Source organism: Nomascus leucogenys, chromosome 22a, assembly GCF_006542625.1.
Source record: "Nomascus leucogenys isolate Asia chromosome 22a, Asia_NLE_v1, whole genome shotgun sequence".
Classification (NCBI taxonomy): domain Eukaryota; kingdom Metazoa; phylum Chordata; class Mammalia; order Primates; family Hylobatidae; genus Nomascus; species Nomascus leucogenys.
In genome coordinates this window covers 111,141,152-111,160,972 of record NC_044402.1, presented here as the reverse complement: position 1 = coordinate 111,160,972, position 19,821 = coordinate 111,141,152, and the positions used below count along the sequence as shown (strand labels likewise).

At 37.3% G+C, this 19,821-nt stretch overlaps 1 protein-coding gene across 3 annotated transcripts in view; it reads right to left on the bottom strand.

The window, feature by feature from the left end:
* The window catches only part of CPS1 (carbamoyl-phosphate synthase 1), a 197,876-nt gene that overhangs the window by 10,982 nt on the left and 167,073 nt on the right, over window positions 1–19,821 (bottom strand). For all 3 annotated transcript variants that reach the window (XM_003254024.3, XM_030803337.1, XM_030803338.1), the window contains 9 exons: window positions 17,976–18,170; window positions 17,498–17,565; window positions 15,617–15,692; window positions 12,061–12,138; window positions 9,543–9,650; window positions 7,795–7,884; window positions 5,821–5,991; window positions 3,270–3,344; window positions 238–336 (listed from right to left, as the gene is read on the bottom strand). In XM_003254024.3, coding sequence (XP_003254072.1) covers window positions 238–336; window positions 3,270–3,344; window positions 5,821–5,991; window positions 7,795–7,884; window positions 9,543–9,650; window positions 12,061–12,138; window positions 15,617–15,692; window positions 17,498–17,565; window positions 17,976–18,170 — 960 coding nt within the window. The remainder of the gene's footprint in view (window positions 1–237; window positions 337–3,269; window positions 3,345–5,820; window positions 5,992–7,794; window positions 7,885–9,542; window positions 9,651–12,060; window positions 12,139–15,616; window positions 15,693–17,497; window positions 17,566–17,975; window positions 18,171–19,821) is intronic.

The window sequence follows — 19,821 nt, the reverse complement described above, 5'->3', positions numbered from 1 at the left end:
ATCCCTTTGCTAGAAACATTTTCTTTCTGTCTGTATTTTACTTTTGCATGGGCTGATGCAACAGAAGGCAAAATCAGGAAGCAAATAGAGAACAAATGTCCCTTCTTCCTGTAAGTTGCCATAAACGGAAACGTAAAACAAATCTCCCTTCCTCTATACCACAATTAACGTTCTACCCTGCCCCTCCCCACTCACCGTGTATGACCATGGGCAAGCACACAGCCACAAACCACTTACCTGGATGCCAATCAGGATGCCTTTCTGGGGTATCTTAAATCCTGTGGAAAGCATTGCCTTTAGGAAGGCTGTATGAATACCTTCACCAAAGCAAGCCACCTGTTTAGAAATAAATAAAAAATTAAAATAGAGGATGCAAAGAATAGTCAACTACTCCTACCAAAAATTAAAATTAAAATACACACACACACACACACGCACATGTACCACACAAATGGAAAGTACTTTACTCATAGACTCCTTCTGTAGATTTTATTAATGTTGCCCAAAGACTGTGCAATCTGAATCCAGGGATTAAAAGGCTGGCCAGGGCAGATGTATCTTATGTTTTTAATTAAGCATAATGAATGAATAAGCAATTCTTTCTCTATCCAACAACACTCAATGGAGCAACATAACTGGATTCTACTGAGAGTTACTTGGATACAAATCACAGCTTCTGGTCCATAATGTGGTAAGTTTCCGAATGTTAATATGACTTACTGTTTAAATAACAGTATGTGTCATATATACTATGCAGCCGTGCATGAATTTACTAGTCAGTAGCAGAAATGCATAACTGCTGAATTGGTTTGGAGTCATTTCATAGAGCTTATGAAACAGCCTTCTGAGAAATTTAATAACTCCATGAAAACCTCAAAGGAACCTGTTTTTTAAAAAAATCATTTTCATAAAGTGAACCAAAATATCCTGCTACTAGTCCTGAATACCACAGCCAAATGGGGAAAAAACAATTCCAAACAAACTAACATATATAGTAATGTTAGGGTATACAGAAGTTCCATTTAGGTTTATGGTAATTGTGCTACAATATAACTACAAGTCAAATAGCCAACATAATTATAGAACAAGTGGTATATTTGAACCTGATAGGAGTCAATTCTGCCATGTATATCATCATTTGGCACAGGTACAGAACCACCATTAGAGTAAATACCACTGACGGCTAAATTCATTTCTTAAGCAAATTACCATTTCTGTGCAAGAAACGTTCTTATGACTATAACCTTCAGCTGGTCACCAGCACATGCGGCTGCTGCTTTTCTCTCCACAGTGAACATTTTACTCAGTCAAGTGCTGGGCAACTAACTTAAATAAGGTCAACCTAAGTTAATGAGTCTCAAATTCTACTGAAAATAATTGGGTAATCCCCTCATAGTGCAGATGCAACAACGCAGACGAGGTTTTGAAAATTTTCTACAGAACCATAAAAAGTAGTTAAATGTGCCATTAAAGATTAGGACTAATATCCCCACTTTACCACTAGGAACATAAAATGCCCCTTACTTATATCAGTAGCTGGATGTTTAATCCTACAACAAGCCATTTGGACACTGAAAATGTCTCTTTGAAGGATAATTAAGATTTTACTAAGCTAGAATTCTGATTTCAGTAATAAAACAGACCTCATAATATTATACTGTATGACACTTGGAAATACGACTTTCAAATAATGGAAGAAGAATTCTCTTTATACTTGAGAAACAGATATAACAAAGGGGAGCTGAATTTCTCATTCTTTCTTATTTTTATATGTCAATAACTCCCATAACATATGTATGGATGCAGAATGAACATAAGCACTGAAAACAAATTTGCCATGCTAAAGAAAACAGCACAGGCCGGGTGCGGTGCCTCATGTCTGTAGCGGGCGGATCACCTGAGGTCAGGAGTTCGAGACCAGCCTGACCCACATGGAGAAATGCTCTACTAAAAATACAAAATTAGCCGGGCGTGGTGGTGCATGCCTGTAATCCCAGCTACTCGGGAGGTTGAGGCAGGAGAATCGCTTGAACCCAGGAGGCAGACATTGCAATGAGCTGAGATCATGCCACTGCACTCCAGCCTGGGCAACAAGAGCGAGCAAAACTCCGTTTCAAAAAAAAAAAAAAAAAAAGGAAGAAAGAAAAAAAAAATAGTATGAGGGAAAATAGATATCTCTCTGATCTGAACCCTGGGCCAGCTAAAATCAGCATTACTAGTAGTAGTGACCATGGTATCAAGATGAACCTGAAGACTGTCTCCTTAAACCGACTGGAGATGAAACGTACACAGCACCCTCATTTAAAAGTAAGGGTTTTTTGCCCTTAAATTAAAAGAAGCAACAAAGTGACAAAGAGTCCCCTTTCTAAGAGTCCAAATACAAACAGGACAGCCATTTATTCCTGACTGACTGCCTTCTTGTCTCACTTGGCTTCTCATCACAGATCTTACTTGTAACCAGGCAACCATATAAAACATCACATACTTTGTTGCAATTAAGTATTTTCTCCTTTTAGGTTTTCCTTAATACCAAGAGGAAACAATGATGGCTCACAGTCTGATCTTGCCACTCCGATGTGCTCTGATGAGAATCTGAAGGTTGTATCTAGTAAGTCTGTCAAGGGCTAGGTGATTCATAAAATGTCCTGACACTGACATGGAGAGAACTTTCTAGAATCTGACAGCTCTTTACAAGAAACACATTTCATAATCCTAAAGAAACCTTCAGCTGACACAGCCCCAACACAAGTGAAGAGGGACATCCAGTGGCCGATTCCATTATAGTTTTTAGATAATCCCCAGGAGGTTGAAAGTAGTCCTGAAATTTTGTATGTATCTGCAGATTCCACAACGTTTAGGTCTATGATCTTTATAATGCTGTCATTCTCCATATTACTAGTAAAAATCAAATGATCTAATTTCATGGCAGCAAGGCAGAGAATGAGGTGCTGTTACAGGAGACCTTTAAATAGAAAGTAAGACACAGAAGATATTTACTTGGATGTCTAGATAAATACCTGAAAGATGTTCTCATGTAAAAATGAATTAGGAACATGTGTATTATATTCCCATGTTAAAATATAAATAAGAATTTAGACCCTATTCCAAATAGAAGTAAAATATTTTTTAAATTCAAAATTCATAAGCCCTTTGAGTCTTACTCTGATAGCAGACATTTTTATTCCCTTTATTTTTCTGTATTCAAATCATAAAACCATAGATTTCAAAGTAGATTTAATGAAAGCTTCCATGGATAATTAACTAGTTACCTCTCCGGTGGAAGCCATCTCACATCTCAGAATGGGGTCAGCATCCCTCAACCGGGGCCAGGAAAACATGGGAGCCTGTCGGGGGAAAAAAAAAAAAAAACAGGGAGAAAAATTATGTGAGGGAAAAGTAGAAAATGAATAAGAGAGGATAAATACATTTAGCGAATCATCTCTCACAGAGTTCACTTAGGCTACAGTAGACATGTAAAAAATCTCTGGGTCCAAGCATCCGACTTGAAAGATAGCTTTAAAAGTCCATTCCAAGAATTTCTTGAGCTCTTGGCCAAAACTTTAGGTTAAATAATCACAAATTAATTCTGTAAATAGGGCCCCTGAGACCAGTCTGGACCAGTATTTCTAATCTGGCCCATGCATATTCCTATTGGAATGATTTCAAAGTCCACTGGGCATTGGTCTCTCCAGACAGAGTTCAAACACATTTTTTCTCTTTGATAGGCTTTGGAAACATTCCTCTTCTTGTTCTGATCATTTGAACTTGCAACAAGCCACCTTGCCAGAAATGGCTGTCTGTAAGCCAGCTTCTGAAACATTAAACTGTTGTTGACACCTCTTAAAAGCTTTGAAAAACATTCTGCTTGGAAACACTTTTGCACAGAACTTTCATATGAACTAGAGTATAGGAGTGCCTCCTTTTCATTTATTTTACTGATGCAATTCATTGAAAACTAAGTTCTTGTTTCTTGCTATATGTCCACTTATCTGGTACATGGAGGAATTTTATCAATTCCTCCATTGATTCTGGCACCCAATCTAAATTATGATGGGAATTCTAGCTTGGGAGTCATTTCACTGGATCATCTTGGTCAAGTTACATATTTCTGCACTTCGGCTTCCCTATTTCCCCATCTGTTGATACCCATTAGCCTCACTAGGGCTATTAAGATTGAAAATGAATGAGTAATTTGAAAAAAATTAAGATTTATATACAATGCTAACTAGGGAATGAGTAAGCTAGAAGATACAGTGCATTTAAAAAATGCATATCTACCTGTAATCCCAGCACTTTGGGAGGCCGAGGCAGGTGGATCACCTGAGGTCAGGAGTTTAAGACCAGCCTTGCCAACATGGCAAAAACCCATCTCTACTAAAAAATACAAAAATTAGCTGGGCATGGTGGCATGTGCCTGTAATCTCAGCTACTTGGGGGGCTGAGGAGGGAGAATCGCTTGAACCTGGAAGGCAGAGGTTGCAGTGAGCTGAGATCATGGCACTGCACTCCAGCCAGGGAGACAGAGCAAGACTCCGTCTCAAAAAAAAAAAAAAAAAAATGCATCTCTATCCATCAATATTATTTTTAGTTAAAAATTCATATATCAATTTACTAAAAGAAATAAGCATACTCCTATGACTATGAATAAAGAAACATGAACTTAAAATCCATATATAGAATCTCCAGTGAAAAAATATTTTTCAGTCACTACTACTCGTTGGTCTCAAAAAATTTTCTCTATTTTTCTACTAAAAGATTTAACAATATATGTTTGTGTCATAGTCTCAATGAATAAAATGCCACCCCTCCTCCCAACATAAAAAGTCACATTCCATCTCAATGCACTATAAAAGTCAAGGCATCCTACATTATCAGCTTAAGCAAGATTAATACAGATTTTTAAATTCACAGCTTCAACTTAAAGTTCCCATCATAAAAGTCAAAATTCCAAGTCTAAGCTGTAACACAATTATGGCTGATGTCACTAGTACATAGAGGAACAGAAACCTTTTGAAAACATCAGAAATTTGTCAATTTTACATAAATATATCAATATTAATGTTACATAAATATATTAATATTAATTTCATTGTGCTCTTCATCTGTGTAATTCAAATGTTTATATATCACTAATCCTCATGCCTGTCCAGCCAAGTAGTTAAAGGTCATAATTCTGTGCACAATCATAGTGATGCAGCTAGGAGATCGCAATGGCTTCATTATTAAGGTATTATTTAAAATATACATATGTATTGGAAATTAGTGAACAAATTTTAAATATTCCTGGTCACTCTTTATAAAGGTGTTATCAATTTCAACAACCTCACAGCAACACATACAGCAACAGCTGTCTCAATTTTTCAAATGGAAAAATCATGCCACTGAAGAAAATATGTACTAAGCAAAGGTGGTCAATGTGGTAGGAATTTAATCAACCCCACAGGGTAACCCTTTTTACAAAAGTCATGTAAGAGTTGGCACAATTCAAGCTTTATCCTAGCAAAGTATGTCCTGGATTTCTATTTACCAGCTAAACTAGCACCATCATGTGTCAGCTGCATAAAAAGCTTATAATTCACTCAGCTACTTGGTTTTGAAGTTATGCAATTCTAGATGGTTTTAAAAATTTTTTTGAAATGACAATAGTTCACATAAAGTTGCCTATAGTACAACTGCAGTACATTATTGAAAGGAAACGTAAATCCCTAGTCCAACCCTTTAGTTAGAAGGTTTTAAAAGTAACAAGATTTTTGATGACAAATTGTTCTTTTAATTTCACTAGAACTCATAAAATGACTAATAAATTTTGGAAAATGTTACCTTAATTGCAACATAGTCAGCAGGAATTATGGGATGCTCCAATGTTGGAAGAGGTTTCTCATCAACATTCTCTCCAATCATCACCTTGGTGGCCACATCAATGAAGTCAACCCCAAGAGTCTTGGAAACAAAGGGGAAGGATCGAGAAGCTCTCAAGTTACACTCAATCACCTGAAGAGATAAAATTCAAAATAAGAAAGAGGACATTGAGAGCCAGTAACAACAATATTAACATTCTCTCTACCACTGGTTTCCAGCTGTTATTAACTGGGGGCCAGCTAATAAAAAACAAGAGTTTTGCTAATCTTGTCTCTTTTCTCCTCACTGCTTGGATTTTTCCGATACTTTCAGTCAGTATCTTTGAACTCTAACTTTCTTTCATGCCTTTTTCCAAATTGCATTCCCATGCACTGCTGACAGGTTTAGTTTAATGCAGACCTCAAATAATGCCATACCCCTCCTGAAAACCTTCACTGGATGTCCACTGGCTTCAGATTAAAGTCTAGTCCCTGAAGGCCTTCTGTCCTCTTGCTTCAATGGACCTCACTATCTTTATCTTATACTACCCTCCTGGCCTCAATCTTACTTTCCCAGTTCACCCATTTTACTCAGTAAAATCATCTCACTCAATTGAACTATTTACTGTCTCCAAATATGCTCTTTTCTCATCTTTACAGATGATGTTCTATCTATGTGTAATAATCTCTCTACCATCCTTAACTTGTCAAAATTCCAACCATTTTGCAAGATCCAGTTCACAATACAAAATCTACCTTGAAGTCTTTTATGATCTATCCCTAACCAAGTACAGGATGCTCAAATACATGCTCGTGCACACACACTGGTGAATACATTCTCTCTGCTCTATAATTCCAATACCATTTTATTTGTACATCCCCTCTAGCAACTGTGATACTCTACTTTATAGTTTTCTACTAATTTATCTTCTTCCCCACCTTCAGTAAATCACAATATTTTTTGAGAGCAGAGGCTTGCTTAATACATTTTTGCAGCCACCATATGACTGCAAGTAGGAGGTAAATCAATGCTGGTTACTACTATGGTTTGGATGTGGTTTGTCCCCATCAAAACTCATGTTGAAATTTGGTCCCCAGTGTGGCCGTGATGGAAGCTGGAGACTAGTGGGAGGTGTTTGGGTTGCAGGGGTGGATTTTTCATGAATAAATTAATGCTCTCCTGTTGGGGTAGCATCCTTCACCTAAATTAAAAAGGATAATCTCAGTCTGGTAGGAATAAATCAATTCCCACAACGTGGGCTGTTAAAAAGTCTGGTTTCTTCAGTTTCTCTCCCCCACTTTCTCTCTCACCATCTGATTCCTCTGCACCTGCCCATGCCCTTTCCACTCTCCACCATGAATTGAAGCAGCCTAAGACCCTTACCAGATGCAGCTTTCCAATCTTAGACTTTCTAGCCACCAGAATCATAAGCCAAGTAAACCCCTTTTCTCTACAAGTTACCCAGACTCAGGTATTCTGTTATAGCAACACAAAACAGACTAAGGCAGTTACTGATTAGCTAAACTAAGTAGACTAAATTAATTAGGACTAATATAGTTCATTTATTATTTTTGCAAATGGTATCGTCTCTGGGTAAGGAGTAAAGCAGAATTTCAGTACACAGAATTTATGACTACTCTACACATTCCATTTATTTATGATAGTCTGTCTCACCGTATCCATCTATACTATACCGTAGGTGGCATACAGTGACCTTCCCAGTGGATCAGCGTGCTTTACAAAGCTGTAACTGACTTATCAGTACCACCAATAGCCTGGGCCTTCAAATAAGGTAGACATTATATGCTATGCATCATTCCACACTCAGACACAAACAGATCCAGGGGTATCAGTTGCTCTTCGTCTGGTGTTCACAGAGAAGATTACCAGAGAGACGCAAACCAACATGACGTAACACAGTGGTGGTGTCCTCTCAGGCACCTTGGCATTTCTTACCAAGACATCATTTCTTTTGACAAGAAATTGGACGTTGAATGGACCAGAGATGGCAAAAGCCTTTGCAATCTTCCGGGTAGCATCCTTCACCTAAATTAAAAAGGATAATCGTATAGTGTGCTGAAGAGCATATCTTAGTTTTTGAAAACTTTCTAAAAGGCAGAGTACCTTAAATTTGGATGTCTTCAATTTCTCTTCGCAGAGAACTATATATCTACCTTAATAATTATAATGGAGGGCACTATTAGGCTTCTATTAACAAAATAATATGCAATAAATAGACAAAAATAATGGGAAAAGAACAGATAATTTTACACGATTATCTCTCTGCCAAATTCCCCTATCTATCTACAATTATATAATCTGGTTTTACATTGAGGGTTAAATGAAATCCTTTCAGTCTAGTTGCCTTAGCACCAGAAACTGCAGTCCAACCTCTATATCAATGTAATGACCTACCTGCTGGGAGGTACAGGCCCTGAAATTACATGGTACTGCAAAGAGACCAGAGAGATTTCTTTTATGTTGCTTTTCTGTTGCCCTGGACTCTACAAGGTTAGATATTATGTTCGGAAGGAAACAGTGTTTCCCTGCAGGGAAGCCCTGCATGTCACATACAGGAATCCCTCTATTCAACCAGAGCCAGAATGTCCCTATGCCAAGAGGGGGCATTGATTACAAAAAGCAAGAGCTCCTCACTCATTATGCTCACAAGAGTGGTTCAGCAATGTAATTGGGTATAAAAGGAAGTAGAGTCTATGACACACTGAGCTCTGAGGGATTTGGAAAATCCTGAGTTCTGAGGATCATTTATCCTGACATGAGAAACTGAAGTACATTTGAAATCGAAGGACTTTTTTCTTTTATGCTTCTGCTATTACAAAGTATCCTGCTACCTCTAACTTCTAGAACAAAGACCTTCAGAATCCAGCCCAATGTACAACCAGGGAGACAGGTCTGCCTGGATTCTGATGGTAGGGTCACTGGAAAAGCTCACTAAAAAGAGCTGAACCTGAGCCTGATCTAATATACCTAAAGACTAATGGGACCTCCTCAAAGGTTATTTAAGATGATAGGTTCTAAATGTACACCTAGCAGTGCACATTGAGTACTAAGGCAGAGTCATTATTTTTCGTACGTTCTTTATATGGCTGGCTCTCAAAGAGAGCTCAAAAGAGATATCAGAAAGTGCTGTCTGGAGGTGAAGTCAAGAGTGAGGAGGGAAAGCATAGATTCCAGAAAGTTCTCAAGTGCCTGGTCCACACCTGTTTCACCACTCCTAATTGAGAAGCATTGCTTCAGATGCTGCTCACCTGTGTGTGGCCCTGAAACATTAGAATCCCCAGGAAGCAGCAGTTCTCTAACTGCCATCCCCAGACTACCAGCAATAGCATCACCTTAGGACTTGTGAAAAACGCAAATTCTGGGGCCTGATCCAGAAATATGAAATCAGAAACTGGGGGATGGAGTCCAGCAATGTGTTTAACAAGCTCTCCAGGTGTCTGTGATGCACATTCAAGTTTGAGAACCCCTGTACTCACATACAACCAAAGGGGCTCAAAAGGACAGTGAAGAAAATTGTTATCTTTAGAATACCCAGGTGACTCAGAGCAAGGAAGTTAGCCTCATCATTAAATTTAACCTGCAGCATATCTTACATTTCTACCTAGCTTAAAAAAAAAAAAAACTTAGGTTTTTTTTTTCTGATTGTTGCCTTTTCCCTTCCACTTTCATTTATAAATGATGACCTTTTCAATGGCCCCTTGGCTGATGGTTTGTGTGGGCAGCATCAGAGTGGCATCTCCCGAGTGGACACCTGCATCTTCAACATGTTCGGAGATGGCATGAGAGATAACCTGGCCAAAAAAAAAAAAAAAAAGGATTTTAGAAAGAGTTTTCAGGTACCTCCTTCAAGGAAGCTACTCCCTCATCCTCCCCTTTGGTCCTAACAGATGCACTGAGCATGAACCAGTTCCCTTGCTACATTCCTGATGAGAGCAGTAGAAAGTGCTGCCTCTCTGTGCAGTAACAGATTGCCTCTAGAGGCAGCCAAGAGTGGCTAAGAGCCTATCTCCCTCATCCACTGATTAGCATGGATATAAGTAATAGGAAAAGAGTAAAAGTAAACAAATTCATATTGACTTTTAAGAACAGGATAGGAAACTAAAGCATTTGAAAACCATTTAAAATATCTTTATCGTTTAGGCACTGGGAAAGAAAAGAAGGTGGGAGAGCTCAATATCTATCTAGGTAAATGGTATAACTTAGGTGGACTAAAAATAAGTCTCAAAGATCTCATCAAGAGATCATTAAATGGAAGTTTGAAAGAGGAAGGAGTCGAAAGGAAAAATATTCTAGTCCTTTTTTAGAAGTAAGGAAATAAAAGTAACGTAATAATAAATAACCCAGGTTCATGTGACTGGTATGTGACTGAGTTAGGATTTTGAATCTTATCTGTCAGATTCCAAAGTCTATGGTCTCAATCACTATAACCTATACGTTAATAATATGTGTGTCCTTGGGGAATGATGAAGCTGAGAGTAAGCGAGAATAATTGGGTGGGTATAAAAGACTTAAATAAATTACACAAGAGATTTGCTTATCAGATTTAGAAACGTCTTAAAACAGTGACATTTGAGTTTCCATCCTTCTGTTCTGTGACCTGGGCAAAGTGCTTTACTTGCTTAGCCTTGGTTTCCAATAAGATAAGAATAACAATGGTACCTGCTCATAGAATGTTTGTAAGGATAAAAGAGACCACATATAAGTAAGAGCTCATTTTTTACAAGAGCTTATTTATAAAATAATAAGAGCTCATTTTTTGGTGAAATGTCTAGAAAAGGGGAGGCATTCACCCCACTGAGCTCAGCAACAATCATAATACACCTGCAGTTCTATGTTGATTTCTTAGCATGGCAATTTAAAAACTATGTGAATAACCTGGAACATTTCCAAAAGAGGGAGTATGGGACGATGTGCAATAGTCGATATCTGAGAAAACCTTAGGGAAAGCACATATGCTGGCAACCTAGAGCCAAATAAAGCCAACAGACCATCATTATTTTACCAGTACAGTATTTGAAAAAGTACAAATGTCTCTAGGCCAGTCTTACATTCTCCATTTCCATATATGGGTATCACATTCCTCTTATTTTATATCTCAACCTTCCAATAATTAAGATGTTGAAAATGAAAGAGATTAAGTTTTTGCTCTGAAACTCAGAAAATCAGGGATAAGAGTTCCAAGGAAACAGACCTTAGTTCAAGATAAAGAATACCTGAGATGTCAAAAAAAAGTGACCACAATATATAATCTTACAATGTGTTGAGCTTTGTATCACCAAAGTGTTTAAAAGAAAACAGATGACCACCTTCCAGGGATGCTGTAAAGAAAATATCTGACTTGGAGGGTGGAGGGCTGGAATAAATTATCTCTAAAGGTGTTTCAATTCAAGATTATGTGATTCTGTTGTAAGTAGATACCATTACCATTGTTATTAACAAGATTTACTCTGAACTGCTAATCTGGAAGGAAAAGAAGAAAAAGATTTAACATCTTCAGTAGTGTTTTGAAGTATTTGCAAAACAGAAGATGAATGCCAACTTTGTATTTTTCCTTAAAGCAAGTAAAATGGCATAGACTCCCTACAACATAACTTACTACATTTTAAGAGAAGTCACAAATGCATTATTAATACAACTATAAAACTAAAGTAAAATATTCTTCATATTTTCATTTCTCCTTGAAGTTTGAGGTATTCATTGTATTAGAAATATAAGATGTGATATGGTAAGCCAATTTAATATTATTATCCTTATCCACTTTACTCTGTTTGACTTTGCCTTTATTAACCCAATAAAAAGGGAGGAGGCTGGGAAATGAAAGAAGAAAACCCAGAATTCGATTGGGAACTTCAGAAAGAAAAGTATTAGATGTTTTCATAATATCCATTGAAACATAAAAGGAAAGCCACAGACAAAAGAAAATGAGAGAGAAAATCTATTCAAAGGGAATGATGAGTACAGGATGATAATTACTTTTGAATATCATCAGAGAAATTCTAACAGTATGAAACATAGGAAATATGATACCCATGACACATCAACTGAATTGTCAGAGAATTTGATTTTTTTTACAGCTTCTCCACTATTACTGGAGACCTGTTTTATAGATATCATGAATTCTAACCTCTCAATATTTCAAAACTGTTAAAGAAAAAAATGATGAGAAGGCAGGAGTGAAGGAGATGAGAATAAAGCACTTACCCTTCCATCTTTGCCAACAGCATCCATTTCTACTTCTCGGGCCCCTTCAACAAATTTTGTCAGCACCACTGGGTGCTCCTGTCACGAAGGAAAACAGAGGAGCAGAACATTTAGCTAATGCTTTGCATATAGTGTCAATAAGCCATGTACCTTAAGTATTACAAGTATCGGGGCAACACTTGCAAAACACTCAAGGCTGAATATACTACATAAACTCATTACCTAATCTGTGATGTAAGAACAAGGTTGTTCTCTGCTTACAGTGAGGCAGAGAGCCTTTCTCCAACTTTGAGTGCTCAGCAAACTGACCATGAGTTCTGAATCCTCAAGTATAGGCATCCAGGCCAGTTAGAGAAAAGAGGGGACTAAGGAGGAAGCAGAATATGGCTTCTTTCTCTGCTACCAGAATCATGAATATTTTTCTACTTTATAATGATATATTATTATTGGTTCAGAATATTTCTTTCTTTCTACCCTTATCTTTTCTAAGCACTACAACTCCCTAAATCATATTTCTCTTTGAGAATTGTGGGAGAACTCAGAATGAGAGTGACATTTTCTTTTGGCCTTATTGGGCCAAAGATGAAATCCTTTACCTCGAGTTGATTTGTCTTATGCCACTTCTAGAGTGTGACATTTGTAACTGTAAAATCAAGCATTTTTATTTATTAATCTTCAAAAGTCCTTCCTTTCTTGGCTGTTTCAGACACTTCTCATCTTGAAGTGCTTCCCACACTCATTTCCTCCACGTCAGGGTCAGGATGCCCTCCACAACCTAAGCCCCACTTGCTTTCCTCCAGACTACATGAAGGGGTTGAGGGAGGATCTCCAGGGTTAGATATCTTCTCCTCTGTGCCGTAGGCTAAAACAACCTGGGCCACTGTCTTCTTACCAGGCCCTGCATTCACTTGCTTCCATGTGTCTCTTCCCCACGTGCATTCTATCTTTTCTCCTCAGCTTCATCTTTCAAATCTCAACTCACCCTTCAAGGCCTAGGTCATATGCTATCTCCTCCCTGAATCCTTCTCTGAATATCCCTTTTGCCTCTGAACACAAACTCCTTCTGGCCACTATCATGAAATGCAGCATTATACAAGGCTGGCCTTCTGAAAAACACTTTTTTCCTTTGGTATCTGTAAACTACATTTTCGTGCTGCTTTCTTCAGCTCATTCGTGGTTCTTTCTTCTCATCTCTGCCTTAAATGCCAGTATTCCTCTAGTGTCTGTCTTAGCTGTTCCTTTTCTTCTATACCCTCTCCCTCAGTGAGTGCTTCCATTCTCAAATCTTCAATTAAAATGATATGCTATTTATTTCAAAATCTATATTTACTTCTCTATCTCTAGCCGTGATCTTGGTCCTCAATTCCAAACCTATTATAATAACCCTTGCCTTTAAATCATCTCCACTTGGATTCCTCACAGGCAGTTGACATTCAAACGGTTAAAAAATAAGTATATAATTCCTCCCTCTATGCTTTTCTCCTTCCTCAGTGTTCCCTATCTCAATAAATGGCATCACTGTCTACCCAGTTATCCAAGGCAGAAAACTCAGGAGTTATCCTTTATCCTCTTTCACCCTCCACCTCCATTCATTCACTAATTATTTTCAATGCATGTTCTTACTATTTCTCTCCATCTTTAGTGTCATTACTCTAATCCGAGGCACTGTCATCTCTACCCTGAGCTATAGCAGCAACTCACCTCTTTCCATGAATTTGGTCTTGCCCCATAATTCACTCGGTGTACTACAGCACACTAATCTTTTTAAAATAAAAAATATGACTAAAATTCAAACTCATTATAATGACCAATAAAGTCTTCTTTATCTGGTCCCTGACTACTTCTGCACCATCATTAATAATCAGCATCATGTTTGATGTCCTAGCCATATAAGGAACGTTTTATCAGTTTTGAGAAACTCCCTACTGTTTTTCACCTTCAGGCCTTCATACATGCTGTTTCTTTCTTCCTCCTACTCCCACAATGTAAGCCATTTGCCCAGTTAATTCTGAATCAACCATCAGGTATCAATTTAAAAGTCCCTTCCTCAGGGACTGGAGCCCAAGACTTTCACACTCTCCCTCAACATGCTGTATTTTCTCTATTGCAATGTACATTGCTCATCATATTTAATTGTAATTATTTGAAGTCTGTTGAGCCTAGCAAAAAGAAGTCCTATGTGACAGTAGAGACCATATCTTTCTTTTCATGAGTATAATTCCTGGTACTGAGAACAATGCCACCATATAACAGGTGCTATAAATAAATGAATGCATACATAGATTACTGATTGATTGGGGCTGGTTTTACTCTAGAGTCATTGAATTTAGTGTCCCAGATGCTGCTGTAGTTTGATAGGGAACATTGAACTGTAAAGTATTCAATGACAGCATCTCTATTGTTAAACTTTGGTCCCATATGGATTATATCCATATGCTAATGGAAAAATACTTTAAAAATATTGTACTGAGATCCTATGAGGAGTGTTCGAGGCAGACAAGAGGGGACACCTGCCTCATCACTCACATGAGACCAGCTGAGTACAGTAGCCAGCCTCTGAAAAGGGCCACATGGCAGGACCCCTGGCCGGGAATAAAATAGAGGAGAAGACAGTTGGTGTCTCACTCCATTAATGAAAACTGACCCACTGGAAGGATTCCTTTCTCAGCTATCTGATTTGCACACAAACATGAATTCTACCTGGTTTTCTTTTTTTACACTCTCTGCCTCTTCTCACTCTTTATTCTTATCTACTCTTACCACTTAAACTTCCTTGGGGAGCACCTATCATACACAGAAGAGGGATCCAGCGTCATGTGTGCAGAAACAGTCCCCACACTTTATTCCTCTTTGAAATGCTCCTGATTTCACTCTTCCTCCCTCTGAATTCCACTTGCCTAACATCAAACTCTTCTCTATGAATTGTTCCCCCTTTAAAAAAAAAAAAAAAAAAAAAGCCCCAACAAGCTTTTGAAAGCTTTTAAAAGGAAAACATTACTTTTATCCTCCACAATACAAGATCAATAACCCCACTGGGTAAATCTTAAATGGATCATGCTGAGGGAACACTGAAGGAGAAAGTAAAGGCTGAGGGGCAGTGGAGGAAGGTGGATGAGTTGCCACAAAATAAGAAATGCTTGTATTAACTCACAAATTGAATGTGCCAACATGAAAAAATAAAAAATAGTTGAGTGAGGGACTTACTATTAAAGTTGCATGTTTGACTAAGGCAAAGTTCCCAGATGTGAAAATTAAAAATCAGGAAAGCTTTCACTTGTTAATGGTGAGCATGGTTGAGCAGCCCTTGAGACTGGGAATTCCAGAAATACCCTGACCAGCGTCTAATTCATGAGAGAAACAAAAATCATTGTCCTTTTAGACTCCTGGAGTCTAAAATCTGTTTTGTTAAAATATGCACAGGTATTCCTCTTTTTCTAGACTAGAGGGTAGAAGAGGAAAAAAGAAAACTCATTCTAACACATTGTGTGAAAAGAAAACATACAAAGTAAGGTTGCATTTAAGAGATAAAAGTCACTACAAAGAAATTGGACACTACCTGAGAAACTCTAGTGGCCTCTTCTAGGAATTTTTTCATCTCATCCTCAGAGAATACCACATTCATAGCAGACCCACTGGAAAGGGAGGGGGAAAAAATGCAGGTCAGGTTTATGCTAATACTAGACTTGATTGGTTCTCAGAACAGTTCCAGACCATCTCTAGTTCCAGTCGGGGCTGAATAAGAAGGTGCCTCGTGCTAAATTGAGACTTTTCTCCATTTAATCACCAGGACAATCAACCAAAGTATAAAACTGATGAAGCTGAGGATGGAAGAAGGAAAAGTGTGGGGTTCGGTAAACCTGTATTAATTCCCAAAGGGAATCCTGGTAGCTTTAGAAATTATACTTCTCCAAAGTTTGCCCCTTCTTATTTACTATATTAAAACTCTGCTGGTCCCAGGTAATTCTTAAGCCTTAACAGGATTCAGCCCAGAACCTGATTTCCCTAACCTGTTTCTTCAGAGTTCATTATCAACAGCTGATCTTAGCCTACTTCTCTGTTGTCAAAGCAGGTTATGCTACTCCCTCAACCAGATTGCAAACGAATCAATTTTTAAAGTAATATTTGCTAATATAATATGCAGTATCTGCATAAAACCTTTTCAACTATATCCTTTCTTTTTAAATGCTTGAGAAAAAATGCTATCTGAAATCAATTTACTCTGAATTTTGACATTTTCAAAATGGGTTGGGAGGGTAGGAGAGGAGTAACAGAAAGCAAAAATAAAAATAACAAAAATATTACTTTGCTTTTAGACAGCAGCATTTACCTCTTTTACACTACTACAAATTTCTCAATGTTAAAATGTAATTGGCAAATAGTAATCGCATATATTTATGAGGTATTATGTGATGTTTTGATCTATGTATACATTACAGAAAGTCAATCAAGTTATTTATATATCCATCACCTCACCAGTTTATCCTATTACAAATTTCTGCCTAAAGGGCTTTCAATTGCTTCATTTGTTTAAGAGAGGAAGGCTAGAGCAATAATGCTTATCATTCAGAGTATATGAAACTGGAACAAAGATATAGATTGCAAAAAAGGGAAAAGAAGTGTGATAGTCAAAGCTGTTTTTTTTCCATCCTTCCTTAAATATGTGCATGTTTAAATTAATTTACATTAACTCCTCAAAGAGGTAGTATTATTAGACTATGGTTTACACAAAATGACATTTAAATAAAAAGATTTCCACCTCGTTTGAAATTTTTCATTTTCATCATTTTAAAGGAACCCATCTCAAATTCCATTTACGCTTTCAAATTGTGCAAAGCAAATTGTGTTTCTTTTATTATCCCGTTTAGTGAAGTCATTCCTTACATGTGGTAACATCTGAAGAAAGTAAGTGATAATTCACAACTTCTCTTTTTATGATAAAACTTTGTTTTAAAGTTTAATATAAAAGATCCTCACTGTCCCTGTTCCTCACCATTATAATTTATCTATTAAACAATCTGATCTCAAAAACTGAAAATGTTAAAACAAAGGCACTATCAGAAGGTGCTGACAATAGTCAGATAAGCTGTCATTTCTGGGTATCAGAAAACATGCTGGCGAGAGATACCTCAATTTGTGTGTGTCTTTTTTAAATTGTCCTGTTCTCTAATATAAAGCTACCCTCTCTGTTTGATAAGGAGATGCCTTACTCTACACTTCTAGATGAAGAACTGTAGTCTTCCTATGGCCACTCCCTGAAGGGAAAGCATTAAACTAGAAGACCACACATTGGTCCTTAAACTGGCTGTGATGGTTTGGAAATTGTTAATGGATTTATAAATTACTACATATAGAACCCTAGTGCTATTAGCATACAGCGTGCATTTCTGTATCTCCCAATTTTTGAATCATTGTTTTGGAAAACAATATACAGTGGTACCTCAAAACATAGGAAGGCCTCAACAAGCAGGGGTAGTCCACAGACTTTGCAAATTCCAGTGCTTCATTCTAATTAATAGAAACAACAACAAAAATGTATGAATATTTTAAAATATGCAATAAAATTACAGAATGTATCATTAGCTCAAGTGGTAACCCAGCTTCTTTATTCTCTAAAGGCACCATTAAAATGTAAATTGGACACTGAAATACATAAAATTCCTAGCTTCTGATTCTAAATATCAAATCTTGTTCAAAACTGGTTTGAAATTTTTTTCATTGTCTGAATCTTAATGAGAATACTGCTATCAACTCATAATCAGCATTAACTGCAATCATGGATATACAACAACTTTAAAGTAAATTCACTAAGTGTATGCATTCTATCTGCCCTGTAGTTAACCTATCCCATAGTCAACATTCAGGTTACAGCTCTTCAAAATAGAACGTTAAAAACAGATACTTGTTTCTCTCCTTACCAAAGTATTAACAGCTTTCCAAGGTGCCTGAGCCACCTTCAGCTCATCCAAGACAGCTGAGAAGATGGAGCGATCCTCAGCCCTGTCGATCTGCAGGGGGCTTGTGCCCATGATCTTGACACCATTCTTGTATAGAGGAACTGCCAGGTTGTTTGGAATCTGGCCTCCAACTGATATGATGCAGCCACCACATGCCTGGAAAAGACACTCACAATATCAGCCAATGGAGTAACTTCATTATGAATGGACAAATATGCTAATATTGTGTCTATTTCCTTACTGATAATTCTTAACCTGATTGTGATATTTACATCTCTCCTACCAATGAATACTGTTAAATGATGCCACAAAGTTTTGACTTTCCAGGCACTTAGATGCTAAAATCTGTGCAAGATTTCCATACAAGTACACATGAATATCATTTGTGACATTCACATGTGTGGCAAATGGAAAGGCAAATCAAGTCAATAAATGTTTGCCATGTACTCTATGCTATAATCATTTAATTCCTGGACTACTGCTGGAAATTCCTAACTGAATACAGATTTCCCCTTTTAACAGTCCCTTCTCCCGTACACCTCCATCTCAGCACTTCACACTCAGTTTAAGCAAGACTGCTTCATCAAATTGCTCCTACACTCAGAGTTCTCCAAAGGTTTCCATTGCCTAGAGAATAAAGTATAAACTTTTGACCCCCAGGGCACTTAAGACTTTCCAATCTTATCTATTATCACCCCTCTCAGCCTCAAAAAGACTACTCATTAGCCCCAACTAGGTACGTTCCCACTAACAAATTCTCTGCACCACTGAAACTTCCCTGGCTGTTGTTTCGTTTCTCTTCTCTTCCAGCTTGTCTAACCTTTAGCTACCCGTTAGGTCCAGCCTAGATCTCAGGTCTCACTTTGATGTCCTTCCACTTTGATGACCTTCCACCTTCCCCTTTCCTTTACTGCAGCCTTAGTACCTGTTGACAGTACCTAGTAACTGATTTTAGTTCCTACTGCCTTACTACTTGCTTTACAAACAGTGCCAGAATCTTTAGCCTTATTTCAGATGTTGATTTGTATAAGATTTTCTTCCATAAGCCCAAATCTCCTACTAGCAGTCAAAACTTCAAGATAAAAAAAATAGTCCACTAAATCTCAAAGTTTCTCAAGACAGGTGTTGTTGTAGTAGTGAGGGTAAACCAGCGTGAGACGGTGAGGAAATAGATTTCCAGTTGAAGTCCCTGCCTAACTTGGTTCCTTCTGTGCACCACCCACCCCTTCTTGTCTAATTTTATAGACAAGAAGACTGAACTTTCCCCCAACGTTTAGTCTTCTTGTCTATAAAATTAGAATAATACCTGCCTAAACACTAAACATTAAAGGTCCTATATACTGTAAGTGTATAAATAAATAAGACATGATTATTAATATCAAAAATCATATATCTGATAGGCCATTGAGCTTAGCATAATTTGAGTGTGACCTAATGACCCATTAATGAATATTAGTAGAATTGCCAAAGTGATAGATATGTGCCAAATATATTTTGTCATTATTTAAAATTGTTCTGAAATACTCTTATAAGGGATGAGGCTAATTTCTCACTGAGAGCAATTACGGTACTGTGTAACTAAACAAACACCCTGCAATTGAGTTCTTAAAGGCATTGTAAACAGTACTGAAAATAATAATCCACCATTTTGCATATTTATAAGTGTACTTAAACTATTTTTATTTTAAAATATGTTCACTATAAATTTTTGCAAAAACCTTTAAAAATAATTACTCTCTTTGCTATAATCTTTTTATTTTCTTACTATGTTGGGTTTATCAGCAGTGTTGTTAATGTTTTAGAGACT